Here is a 14588-nt window from a genome sequence, read left to right as displayed (position 1 = left end):
AAGACATAACTTACTGGGATATCATTATAACAAAATATGAGGAAAAATAAAATAATGAAAATTGTAAATATAATTTGAAAAAATAGAAATGTTTAATACAAAATTACCGTATTTTTCGGAGTATAAGTCGCACCGGCCGAAAATGCATAATAAAGAAGGAAAAAAACATATAAGTCGCACTAAGTCGCATTTTTGGGGGAAATGTACCGTATTTTCCGCACCATAAGCCGCCCTGGGTTATAAGCCGCGCCTTCAATGAACGGCATATTTCAAAACTTTGTCCACCTATAAGCCGCCCCGTGTTATAAGCCGCATCTAACTGCGCTAAAGGAATGTCAAAAAAACAGTCAGATAGGTCAGTCAAACTTTAATAATATATTAAAAACCAGCGTGATGTGGGCGCGCATGGAGTCGTATATCAACATGGACGGAGCTGCGTGAAAAAAGCCACCCGGCCTCTTCGCGTAAACTTACCTTAACCACTCGCTCATCTTTTCTTCATCCATCCATCCCTTCGAGTTAGCGTTTATGATGACGCCGGCTGGAAAGGTCTCTTTTGGCAAGGTCTTCCTTTTGAATATCACCATGGGTGGAAGTTTCTGGCCATTAGCATGGCAAGCTAGAACCACAGTGAAGGATGACTTCTCATTCCCTGTGGTGCGAATATTCACCGTACGTGCTCCCGTTGTATCCACAGTGCGGTTCACAGGAATATCAAAAGTCAGTGGAACCTCGTCCATGTTGATAATGTTCTCTGGCCGGATCTTTTTTTCAGCTATCTTGTTTTTACAATATGCACGGAAAGTAGCCAGCTTTTCTTGAAAGTCTTTAGGCAGTTGCTGTGAAATAGTAGTCCGTGTGCGGATGGAGAGATTGCGTCTTTTCATGAACCGGAAACCTGTCGCTTAGTAGGAGCCATTTTGTGGTCTTTACAGATGTAAACACACAAAGTAAATGAAATGTAATATCCGCGCGCTTTTTCTTCTTCTACGCGGGCGGGTGGTTGCTTACAGTAGAAGAAGAAGCGCTTCCTCTTCTATGGGGGCGGGTGCTTACCTTGGCGGTTGCTTGCGTAGAAGAAGAAGCACTTCCTCTTCTACGGGGAAAAAAGATGGCGGCTGTTTACCGTAGTTGCGAGACCGAAACTTTATGAAAATGAATCTTAATATTAATCCATATATAAAGCGCACCGGGTTATAAGCCGCACTGTCAGCTTTTGAGTAAATTTGTGGTTTTTAGGTGCGGCTAATAGTGCGGAAAATACGGTATTTGATAAAAGCCAACACCAAGAATAGACATTTGAAAGGCAATTTAAACTAAATAAAGAATAGTGAACAACAGGCTGAATAAGTGTACATTATATGAGGCATAAATAACCAACTGGTATGTTACGGCTTTTCACACGCAAAAGTGAATGCAAGCATACTTGGTCAACAGCCATACAGGTCACACTGAGGGTGGCCGTATAAACAACTTTAGCACTGTTACAAATATGCGCCACACTGTGAACCCACACCAAACAAGAATGACAAACACATTTCGGGAGAACATCCGCACCGTAACACAACAGAAACACAACAGAACAAATACCCAGAACCCCTTGCAGCACTAACTCTTCCGGGACGCTACAATATACACTCCCCGCTGCCCCCTACCTCAACCCTGCCCACCTCAACCTCCTCATGCTCTCTCAGGGAGTTTTTGAAAAAAATTTGAATTTTTTTTTGAAAAAATAGAAATGTTTAATACAAAATTACCGTATTTTTCGGAGTATAAGTCGCACCGGCCGAAAATGCATAATAAAGAAGGAAAAAAACATATATAAGTCGCACTAAGTCGCATTTTTGGGGGAAATGTATTTGATAAAAGCCAACACCAAGAATAGACATTTGAAAGGCAATTTAAACTAAATAAAGAATAGTGAACAACAGGCTGAATAAGTGTACGTTATATGAGGCATAAATAACCAACTGGTATGTTAACGTAACATATTATGGTAAGAGTCATTCAAATAACTATAACATATAGAACATGCTATACGTTTACCAAACAATCTGTCACTCCTAATCGCTAAATCCCATGAAATCTTACACGTCTAGTCTCTTACGTGAATGAGATCAATAATATTACTTGATATTTTACGCTAATGTGTTAATCATTTCACACATAAGTCGCTCCTGAGTATAAGTCGCACCCCCGGCCAAACTATGAAAAAAAACTGCGACTTATTGTCCGAAAATACGGTACATACTGCTGTTAATGTATATTTTATTCTGACATCCCTGAAATAATTGATACCATTATTTGATTACTGTAAACATTTATAAGGATAATGATTAGAGATGTCTGATAATGGCTTTTATTCCGATATTGTCCAACTCTTAATTACCGATTCCGATATCGAGCGATGCAGATATATACAGTCGTGGAATTAACACATAATTATGACTAATTTTGTTGTGATGCCCCGCTGGATGCATTAAACAATGCAACAAGGTTTTTCCAAAATAAATCAACTCAAGGTATGGAAAAAAGTGCCAACATGGCACTGCCATATTTATTATTGAAGTCACAAAGTGCATTATTTTTTTTTAACATGCCTCAAAACAGCAGCTTGGAATTTGGGTGAGAGCATGAGGAGGTTGAGGTGGGCAGGGTTGAGGTAGGGGGCAGCGGGGAGTGTATATTGTAGCGTCCCGGAAGAGTTAGTGCTGCAAGGGGTTCTGGGTATTTGTTCTGTTGTGTTACGGTGCGGATGTTCTCCCGAAATGCGTTTGTCATTCTTGTTTGGTGTGGGTTCACATATTTGTATCAGTGTTAAAGTTGTTTATACGGCCACCCTCAGTGTGACCTGTATGGCTGTTGACCAAGTATGCTTGCATTCACTTGTGCGTGTGAAAAGCCGTAAATCTTAACATTGCAACACACTGTTACAAATATGCGCCACACTGTGAACCCACACCAAACAAGAATGACAAACACATTTCGGGAGAACACCCGCACCGTAACACAACATAAACACAACAGAACAAATACCCAGAATCCCATGCAGTCCTAACTCTTCCGGGCTACAATATACACCCCCCGCTACCACCAAACCCCGCCCAACCCCCTCCCCTCCGTGCGTCGGCTAAACACAAATATATTCCACAACCCCAAACATGTCTTTTAGCCCGAAAGAGTAAGCGCTGTTGTCTGTGCCATCTACTCCTCCCGTACGTAACACTATCAAGATTTATGAAGTTTGATCATTTTCCTCGACTGATGTACTAACATCATGTGGTTTATTTTGTACATATGTAGCATCATCTACAACAAATAAATGTGTTTTTGTTTTTATGGCACAAACGTAGCACAAATGTAGCACCAACAATTAGCACAGGTTTGGTAAAATTTGGACAAAATTGGAATAATAATACAACTTTAACCATTTTAAGCCTGCTCTATAGCCTTGTGGTTAGAGGGTCCACCCTGAGATGGGTAGGTCATGAGTTCAAACCTCGGCCGAGTCATACCAAAGACTATAAAAATGGCTTGGCACTCAGCATCAATGGTTGGAATTGGGGGTAAAATCACCTAAAATGATTCCTGAGCGCGGCCACCGCTGTTGCTCACTGCTCCGCTCACCTCCCAGGGGGTGGAACAAGGGGATGGGTGAAATGCAGAAGGTGATCAGTGGTACTCTAACTATAGCATGACTGTTGTTTTTTTACGGCACAAATGTAGCACAAATATTTAAGACAAGTTTGTTGGGATTTGGACAAAGTGGGGGTGGGGGAATCTAAATTGTTTATACCACTGGGTGGGTCCATACTTGCCAACCTTGAGACCTCCAAATTCGGGAGATGGGGGAGGGAGGGATTCTGGGTATTTGTTCTGTTGTGTTTCTGTTGTGTTACGGTGCGGATGTTCTCCCGAAATGCGTTTGTCATTCTTGTTTGGTGTGGGTTCACAGTGTGGCGCATATTTGTAACAGTGTTAAAGTTGTTTATACGGCCACCCTCAGTGTGACCTGTATGGCTGTTGACCAAGTATGCTTGCATTCACTTGTGCGTGTGAAAAGCCGTAGATATTATGTGACTGGGCCGGCACGCAAAGGCAGTGCCTTTAAGGTTTATTGGCGCTCTGTACTTCTCCCTACGTCGGTGTACACAGCGGCCTTTTAAAAAGTCATACGCTTTACTTTTTGAAACCGATAACCATAATTTCCGATATTACATTTTAAAGCATTTGTCGGCCGATAATATCGGCAGTCCGATATTATCGGACATCTCTAATAAAAAGGAATAACAATTTAGTTGGGGGTAAAAAATGACAAAAAGAAAAGCATGTGTAAGTTTGTTTAGTTAGTAATAATGTTGAGAAAAACAATCATATTATTATATCTGCTGTCATTAGAAGCAGACAGTCTGGACCTGACCTTTGACCTGGCGGGGCCCATCCTGACCCACCTGGAACCAGTCAGCTGCGTCTCCGGCCAGCCGCCGTCTGAGGAAGCTCAGCCAAACGACGCCCCAGCGAGCCCAGCGGACCCCAAGAACCAGCCGGTTGCCCCCCGCAGGCTGCAGGGCGTGTCCGGGCGCTCCGTGCCCCTCCGCAGCAAAACGTCCGGCGCCGCTTACTTGTACTCCTCCTCGCCATCACGCCGCTTCGCCGGCCCTCTGGGCTTCCTGCGGAGAAAAGACGCGAGGTCGGACGTGTTTGTGGATTGTTTCTTGTTCTGGTTCGATACCGTGGAGATGGTGCGGGTTTCGGGCCAGCCGGCGGTCTTCTACTCCCCCTGGGTGTACCCAGTCTTCATTCTCGCCTTCCTGTCCACGCTGCGCATGGCCCTGGTCCCTCGCAGTCCCTGGTTGTCCTCGGCCGGCGTGGCCCTGCAGGACCTGCCTTTCTTTGTCCTGCGCGTCGCCCTCATGGCCGCTTTCGGACTGGTGACGCCCGTGTTGTACCCGCTGAAGAACGCCCTGGTCGGCCTGGCCTTCTTCTACTTCACCTTCCTCACCAAGATGAAAATATTTAAGAGGCGGAGCATGTTTTGACCAGGAGGAGGAGGACCTGTGAGACAAACTAAGGGTAAATCTTACAAGTATTGGCCATTTTTTTTAGTATTTATTTACACACTTTAACCCTGTAAGACTCAAATATAGAAAAACCTAAAGAAAAAATATTTGACCTTTCAGATGTTGTTGTAGGAGGCATTTGATGCAGAAATTGAAGAGTTTAAAAAAAAATGTTTTTAGAGAAATGTTGTAAAATTGCAACATTGGGCTTTGATGGGAGCAGAATTTCTGTATTTGTACTCACGGGTTCATTTGCAGGGTTGATTGCTTACTTAGGCCCATAACGACATATACCATTAATAATAATAACACATTAGTTATATTTTTATGAAGTCATTTATTACAAATATAAAAAATATGAAACAAGATAAAACTCTTAAAAACCGCTTTTCCCCCTCTTTTATAATTGCAACAATTATATAACAAGCTCTAAATGAAATTTGATGCATCTGTTCCACAATAACTACATATGTACATGCTCTAGACCAGTGTTTTTCAACCTTTTTTGAGCCAAGGCACATTTTTTTCATAAAAAAAATACGGCGGCACACCACCAGCAGAAAAGGTTAAACAATGAAACTCCGCCAGGTTGTCGTGCCTTATTTTGAGTTTGTTGTTGTTTCCTGTGTGTCGTGCTTTAGTTCCTGTCTTGCGCTGTTATTTTGGTGTTCTCCTGCATGCTTGCCAACCTTGAGACCTCCGATTTCGGGAGGTGGGGGGGCGTGGCTAAGAGGGGAGGAGTATATTTACAGCTAGAATTCACTTGTCAAGTATTTCATATATATATATATATATATATATATGAAATAAATATATATATATATATGAAATACTTGACTTTCAGTGAATTCTAGCTATAAATATATATTTATTTTATTATATATATATATATATATATATATATATATATATATATATATATATATATATATAAGAAATACTTGAATTTCAGTGTTCATTTATTTACACATATACTTGAGTTAAGGGTTGAATTGTCCCTCCTTGTTCTATTCTCTGTCACTATTTTTCGAACCATGCTGAACACCCTCTCTGATGATGCATTGCTGTGTGGCACGCACAAAAGTGCTTTCATCAAATGCACTAGATGGCAGTATTGTCCTGTTTAAGAGTGTCACAACATTGCTGTTTACGGCAGACGAACTGCTTTACTGTAGACCAAAACATGACTGCTGTTGTGTGTTGTTACCGCGCTGGGAGGACGTTAATGAAACTGTCTAACAATAAACCCACATAAGGAACCAAGAACTCGTTCTCATTCTACAGTTATAGCGTCATTGGGCACACTGTTTATATTGTGGGAAAGCGGACTCAGGTCCGCATGAATTTCGGGAGATTTTCGGGAGATAATTTGTCCCGGGAGGTTTTCGGGAGAGGCGCTGAATTTCGGGAGTCTCCCGGAAAATCCGGGAGGGTTGGCAAGTATGGTTCTCCTGTAGCAGCTTCACGCCTTCCTTTGAGTGCTATTGCCCGCACCTGCTTTGTTTTCGCAATCAAGACTCTTTAAGTTGTGCGTACGCTATCCTTCTTTGTGGGGACATTGTTGATTGTCATGTCATGTACGGGATGTGCTTTGTGGACGTTGTCTTTGCTCCACACGCTGTAAGTTTTTGCTGTCGTCCAGCATTCTGTGTTTGTTGACTTTGTAGCCAGTTCAGTTTTACTTTTGTTTTACATAGCCATTCCTATGCTTCAGTGCCTTTTCCTAGCGGCACTTGCCTTGTTATTTTTTGGTTTAAGCGTTACATACCTTTTTACCTGCACGCTGTCTCCCGCTGTGTTCTGCATATTGGGATCACGACAAACCATCCTCGACGCGTTCCGACTTCTACAAAGCAATGAACTACCTGCTGCCACCTACTGATATGGAGTATTACAGGATTACCCTGCCAAGCTCCACACAGCACATGCACTCGACAACGGCACATTATTATGATTATTGATTTGCAAAAAATATTTTTTGGACAATTAGGTGAAGTTGCATAATTTCCCACGGCACACCAGACAATATAGTGGTTGAAAATCACTGCTCTAGACATTGTAATAACAACCAAAAAATATATAAAAGACATTTTAATTACTTGAATCTGATGAATCCAGTCCAATGAAACAACTAGATTTAGTTAGAAGGAAACCTTGAGAGGTTGTGTGAGTTCATGGCCAGAAGGCGTGACTTATAAACAAATGTACGATCCAATAGCCTTGTGAGACTGAACAATATGACCCAATGGCTATGTAAATGTTGTAAAAAATATATATATATATACAGGTAAAAGCCAGTAAATTAGAATATTTTGAAAAACTTGATTTATTTCAGTAATTGCATTCAAAAGGTGTAACTTGTACATTATATTTATTCATTGCACACAGACTGATGCATTCAAATGTTTATTTCATTTAATTTTGATGATTTGAAGTGGCAACAAATGAAAATCCAAAATTCCGTGTGTCACAAAATTAGAATATTACTTAAGGCTAATACAAAAAAGGGATTTTTAGAAATGTTGGCCAACTGAAAAGTATGAAAATGAAAAATATGAGCATGTACAATACTCAATACTTGGTTGGAGCTCCTTTTGCCTCAATTACTGCGTTAATGCGGCGTGGCATGGAGTCGATGAGTTTCTGGCACTGCTCAGGTGTTATGAGAGCCCAGGTTGCTCTGATAGTGGCCTTCAACTCTTCTGCGTTTTTGGGTCTGGCATTCTGCATCTTCCTTTTCACAATACCCCACAGATTTTCTATGGGGCTAAGGTCAGGGGAGTTGGCGGGCCAATTTAGAACAGAAATACCATGGTCCGTAAACCAGGCACGGGTAGATTTTGCTCTGTGTGCAGGCGCCAAGTCCTGTTGGAACTTGAAATCTCCATCTCCATAGAGCAGGTCAGCAGCAGGAAGCATGAAGTGCTCTAAAACTTGCTGGTAGACGGCTGCGTTGACCCTGGATCTCAGGAAACAGAGTGGACCGACACCAGCAGATGACATGGCACCCCAAACCATCACTGATGGTGGAAACTTTACACTAGACTTCAGGCAACGTGGATCCTGTGCCTCTCCTGTCTTCCTCCAGACTCTGGGACCTCGATTTCCAAAGGAAATGCAACATTTGCATGGTTGGGTGATGGTTTGGGGTGCCATGTCATCTGCTGGTGTCGGTCCACTCTGTTTCCTGAGATCCAGGGTCAACACTTTTGACCACCACTGTAAGGGGATGATGTTTGATAAGAAATTATCGAGCTCCAGCCCATTATCGAATCCTCTTATCGACCTGATTCCTTATCGATTCTCTTATCGAATCCAGATAGGTTGTTGTATATGGAAAAAAAAACACAATATTTGGTTTAACAAAAGTTCACTTTTATTTTATAAGAAAAAAATAAAATAAAATAAATAAATAAATATTGACTGTTACCCCCCTAAAAAAATGAAATAAATAAATATTGACTGTTACCCAAAGTATATTAAGTGGGATTTTTCAGAAAAACAAATATATACAGTAACACAAAAACAACCTGTCTCTGTGATCACTATAGGTGTATAAATAATAATATAGTGTTAAATAAAATCAAAACTGAAAATAATACAGCTCTCCAAAAAGTGCACTTCTGCTGCTATTGGAACATACTAACTACACACACAAGCAGACAGCTAACAAACAATCCAAGACGTCTAATAAAGTTGCAAAGCAGATTAATCCATTTAGGCTCTTTATTGTTGTTGATCTTGCTTTGTCTTTTCCTATCTTTACTTTTGTCTTGCACTGGACTGTTTTTTTTTTGTTTTGTTTTTAAACTGAAATACACACAATGACAAATGTATAAGCTATGTGACTCAATTAACATACTGAAATGTAATACACAATATGTAAATATTAGCTTCACACAAATATACAGTACTATCATCAAACAAATACTTCTGAGTGTTGAAACTATTTCGATGGTGGAAATATACGACTGGCAGCCATTTTAAGTCCTCAAAACACCCATTGAAACAGTGCACAAAAATCGTTTTTCAATAAACATCTTAGTATAAAATGTAACCACTTTCCACCTTAATATTGAGTTACAAATAGTTTACTTACAGACTTATCTTTTCCAAGGCTTGTAAGAGCTAACACAACTTGTCTACTTCTCAATTGTCTCATGAACTGAACAGACGTCGCCAACCCGGAAGTGCCCAAACTAATGACGTATAGTATTTTCATATTGCCACAAGGTGTCAGTAAGAGTCTACAATAAAATGGGCATTACCGTATTTTCCGCACCATAAGGCGCCCTGGGTTATAAGCCGCGCCTTCAATGAACGGCATATTTCAAAACTTTGTCCACCTATAAGCCGCCCCGTGTTGTAAGCCGCATCTAACTGCGCTAAAGGAATGTCAAAAAAACAGTCAAATAGGTCAGTCAAACTTTAATAATATATTAAAACCAGCGTGATGTGGGCGCGCATGGAATCGTATATCAACATGGACTTAAACTTAAACTTACCTTAACCACTCGCTCATCTTTTCTTCATCCATCCCTTCGAGCTTTTATGATGACGCCGGCTGGAAAGGTCTCTTTTGGCAAGGTCTTCCTTTTGAATATCACCATGGGTGGAAGTTTCTGGCCATTAGCATGGCAAGCTAGAACCACAGTGAAGGATGACTTCTCATTCCCTGTGGTGCGAATATTCACCGTACGTGCTCCCGTTGTATCCACAGTGCGGTTCACAGGAATATCAGTTGCTGTGAAATAGTAATCCGTGTGCGGATGGAGAGATTGCGTCTTTTCATGAACCGGATCCCTGTCGCTTAGTAGGAGCCATTTTGTGGTCTTTACAGATGTAAACACACAAAGGAAATGAAACGTACGGTAATATCCGCGCGCTTTTTCTTCTTCTACGCGGGCGGGTGGTTGCTTACAGTAGAAGAAGAAGCGCTTCCTGTTCTATGGGGGCGGGTGCTTACCTTGGCGGTTGCTTGCGTAGAAGAAGAAGCGCTTCCTGTTCTACCGGGAAAAAAGATGGCGGCTGTTTACCGTAGTTACGAGACCGAAACTTTATGAAAATGAATCTTAATATTAATCCATATATAAAGCGCACCGGGTTATAAGGCGCACTGTCAGCTTTTGAGAAAATTTGTGGTTTTTAGGTGCGCCTTATAGTGCGGAAAATACGGTACATTGCCGTCCCACAGGGCATTTCCTGTGGGAAAGGATTTGTTCCCAAGGATTCGAATAAAGAACCGACTCTGTTTTATTTGTTGTCTTCTCCCTGCCTTCTCTATTGGTTTTTTCAGTTTCTTCCACAGTCTTTTGTCCCCAACGAGGCACACCTGCTGCTAATCACCTCCTGGTAGCATTTAAGCGCGTCTCCACCAGCTGGTCCCTGCCGGTTATTGTTCCTGACATGTGCTACCTTGATTCTGCTTCCCTGGTATGTTGCCTTCGCATATTTCTGTAATATTGACCTCGTTGTGTTTTTGTTTTCCTAGCCACTAGTGATGGGTTGATGAGGCGTCATGAAGCGTTTCGACACATTGCAAAACTGTATTGATACTGTGTCACTAAATACTGACATCTGCTGGACGTTAAAAATCCCTACAGGCAACCTATGGACCGACTCAACTGACACTGATTTGATGCCCTAGTACAGGGGTCACCAACCTTTTTGAAACCAAAAACTACTTCTTGGGTACTGATTAATGCGAAGGGCTACCAGTTTGATACACACTTAAATAAATAAATATATTGTCATTTGTAAGTTACACGTAAGTGTGATGTAAACTAGAATAGCTAAATAAATAAATTTATATATATAAAAAAATGGGTATTTCTGTCTGTCATTCCGTCGTACATTTTTTTTTTCCTTTTACGGAAGGTTTTTTGTAGAGAATAAATGATGAAAAAAAACACTTAATTGAACGGTTTAAAAGAGGAGAAAACACGAAAAAAATTAAAATAAAATTTTCTATTTCGACTCTTTAAAATTCAACCGACAAAAAGAAGAGAAAAACTAGCTTACTTGAATCTTTTTGAAAAAATTAAAAAAAAAAATGTATGGAACATTAGTAATTTTTCCTGATTAAGATACATTTTAGAATTTTGATGACATGTTTTAAATTGGTTAAAATCCAATCTGCACTTTGTTAGAATATTTAACAAATTGGACCAAGCTATATTTCTAACAAAGACAAATCAGTATTTCTTCTAGATTTTCCAGAACAAAAATTTTAAAAGAAATTCAAAATACTTTGAAATAAGATTTAAATTTGATTCTACAGATTTTCTAGATTTGCCAGAATAATTTTTTTGAATTTTAATCATAGTAAGTTTGAAGAAATATTTCACAAATATTCTTCGTCGAAAAAACAGAAGCTAGAATATTTATTATTCTTTACAATAAAAAATTAAAAAATTTACTTGAACATTGATTTAAATTGTCAGGAAAGAAGAGGAAGAAATTTAAAAGGTATATTTGTTTAAAAATCCTAAAATCATTTTTAAGGTTGTATTTTTTCCTCTAAAATTGTATTTCTAAAAGTAATAAGAAGCAAAGTAAAAAAATAAATGAATTTATTTAAACAAGTGAAGACCCATCCATCCATCCATTTTCTACCGCTTATTCCAAGTGAAGACCAAGTCTTTAAAATATTTTCTTGGATTTTCAAATTCTATTTGAGTTTTGTCTCTTTTAGAATTAAAAATGTGGAGCAAAGCGAGACCAGCTTGCTAGTAAATAAATACAATTTAAAAAATAGAGGCAGCTCACTGGTAAGTGCTGCTCTTTGAGCTATTTTTAGAACAGGCCAGCGGGCGACTGATCTGGTCCTTACGGGCTACCTGGTGACCGCGGGCACCGCGTTGGTGACCCCTGCCCTAGTATATACAATAATATAAACCAAGTCATTGTATTTCATTTAGGATTATTTCATATCTTCATTTAAATACAAATATATTTTTATCTTTTTTAGATACAGTCAATAAATAATGTGAACATGTATCATAACATGGAAATCTAAGAGAACGTGTTGTGGATGATTGTGGACTGGGAATTTTTTTAATTTTATTTTTTTACACATTTTTATAAAAAAATAAATAAAAAAAAGTGTTTCCGACGTATTACATTTTAGACGATTTCTCTTAGTTATTATTTCTCCGGCTGTAGAAAAGAGCCGCTCACAGGGCACAGAGGAGGCGTCAGTGCGACACAGTTGGCGTATCGGTCACGTGACCAAAACAGCTCATGATCGGTCATGTGACTTTCTAAAAGCGGTACGCGCACCGACACAGGGTTTCGCTCTATGAGCTTGACGCATGCGCCGATGCATCGGTGTTGCCGGACCCATCACTACTAGCCACCTTGTTTTGAGAGGACTAGTTTTTGCCACGCTGTGTGCGTCCTGACCTTTTGCTCCGCCAACCTCTGAAAGAGACTACTTTTGTTATACCGTATTTTCCGCACTATAAGGCGCACCTAAAAACCACAAATTTTCTCAAAAGCTGACAGTGCGCCTTATAACCCGGTGCGCTTTATATATGGATTAATATTAAGATTCATTTTCATAAAGTTTCGGTCTCGCAACTACGGTAAACAGCCGCCATCTTTTTTCCCCGTAGAAGAGGAAGTGCTTCTTCTTCTACGCAAGCAACCGCCAAGGTAAGCACCCGCCCCCATAGAACAGGAAGCGCTTCTTCTTCTACTGTAAGCAACCACCCGCCCGCGTAGAAGAAGAAGAAGCGCGCGGATATTACGTTTCATTTCCTTTGTGTGTTTACATCTGTAAAGACCACAAAATGGCTCCTACTAAGCGACAGGTTTCCGGTTCATGAAAAGACGCAATCTCTCCATCCGCACACGGACTACTATTTCACAGCAACTGCCTAAAGACTTTCAAGAAAAGCTGGCTACTTTCCGTGCATATTGTAAAAACAAGATAGCTGAAAAAAAGATCCGGCCAGAGAACATTATCAACATGGACGAGGTTCCACTGACTTTTGATATTCCTGTGAACCGCACTGTGGATACAACGGGAGCACGTACGGTGAATATTCGCACCACAGGGAATGAGAAGTCATCCTTCACTGTGGTTCTAGCTTGCCATGCTAATGGCCAGAAACTTCCACCCATGGTGATATTCAAAAGGAAGACCTTGCCAAAAGAGACCTTTCCAGCCGGCGTCATCATAAAAGCTAACTCGAAGGGATGGATGGATGAAGAAAAGATGAGCGAGTGGTTAAGGTAAGTTTACGCGAAGAGGCCGGGTGGCTTTTTTCACGCAGCTCCGTCCATGTTGATATACGACTCCATGCGCGCCCACATCACGCTGGTTTTTAATATATTATTAAAGTTTGACTGACCTATCTGACTGTTTTTTTGACATTCCCTTTAGCGCAGTTAGATGCGGCTTATAACACGGGGCGGCTTATAGGTGGACAAAGTTTTGAAATATGCCGTTCATTGAAGGCGCGGCTTATAACCCAGGGCGCCTTATGGTGCGGAAAATACGGTACTTCCCATAATGTGCACTTTTGCCCCATCACCCTTAGTTACCATTTTGGACTTATTAAATATTTTCATTTGTTATCGCTTCCCTTGAACTCGATCATAACAAGACTCTTTTTCTTTACTATAGTGGCCTTGATGACGGGAACCGGTTCTCAAAAAGGGATTCAAGTCCATGGAATCGGTTCTTTTCGCTGTCTTCGAAGGCTGGTCCTTGCACACCCCGCTCCGTGGCAGGCCCACAGGCCACGCCCCCCCTCCACACTTGCATCTTTAATTATATGCAGTATGAAAAGTGACATGAAACTCTTTGGTGGAGGTCATGAAAGCCAGCAAAGTCATTTTATTTCCAATTGGACGGACGAGCACATCACTGCTCACAGGAGTACTTGAAGAAAAATGTGGTGGTCATCACACGCAGTAGAAAGGGGGCGACAGGGCATAGACACTGATGATGATGATGGAGAAGGAAGAGAGGTCATGTCGTAAAAATGAGGGAGTGGAAGCGCATTTGAATTCAGGCTGTGTGTCTCCTGCAGCGCTGGCCCAGAGTTTTCTGCTATGGCATGGCAACAGAAAGGGGGCGGGGTCCGCCGCAACAGCATCACACACACACACACACACACACACACACACACACACACACACACACACAAACAGTGACTCAGGTAAGTTGTGACGCCCCAGATGGGAAGAGAGGACCCTTGAAGGAGGGATGGAAGCAAACATGGAGAGGGGGAGGAGGAAGAAGTAAAAGGAGGCGGAGCTACAGAAACCCCCCCCCCCCATTCAGATCAATGTGAACTCCCTGGATGATGCGGCGTGAGACTGCAGAGACACAGACGGGGGACGGACACACCGAAGACACCGTGAAGGTGAACCGGAAGAGAGGATGGGAGCGCAAACCGCTTTTTCCCCACTTCCCGCTTCCTGGGAAGAACTTGGAAAGTCGCACCTGAAGGCAAGCGTGCTCGTCCTCGGAGAAGCCGTGGCGCCATGAGGACACAGGTGTGACAGGACACCCCC

At 41.3% G+C, this 14588-nt stretch overlaps 1 protein-coding gene across 1 annotated transcript in view; it reads left to right on the top strand.

Annotated features, from left to right (window-relative positions):
• tmem236 (transmembrane protein 236) overlaps positions 1-5740 on the top strand; it is a 12893-nt gene extending 7153 nt beyond the window's left edge. Inside the window, exon 5 of the mRNA XM_061979843.1 lies at positions 4399-5740. Within this exon, the coding sequence (XP_061835827.1) occupies positions 4399-5039 (641 nt within the window). The 3' untranslated portion in view covers positions 5040-5740. The remainder of the gene's footprint in view (positions 1-4398) is intronic.
• Positions 5741-14588: the final 8848 nt, after the last annotated feature.

This window comes from Nerophis lumbriciformis, linkage group LG19 (genome assembly GCF_033978685.3).
Source record: "Nerophis lumbriciformis linkage group LG19, RoL_Nlum_v2.1, whole genome shotgun sequence".
Taxonomy (NCBI): Eukaryota; Metazoa; Chordata; class Actinopteri; order Syngnathiformes; family Syngnathidae; genus Nerophis; species Nerophis lumbriciformis.
The sequence above is the reverse complement of the archived record's forward strand: the minus strand, read 5'-3'. Positions and strand labels throughout refer to the sequence as shown.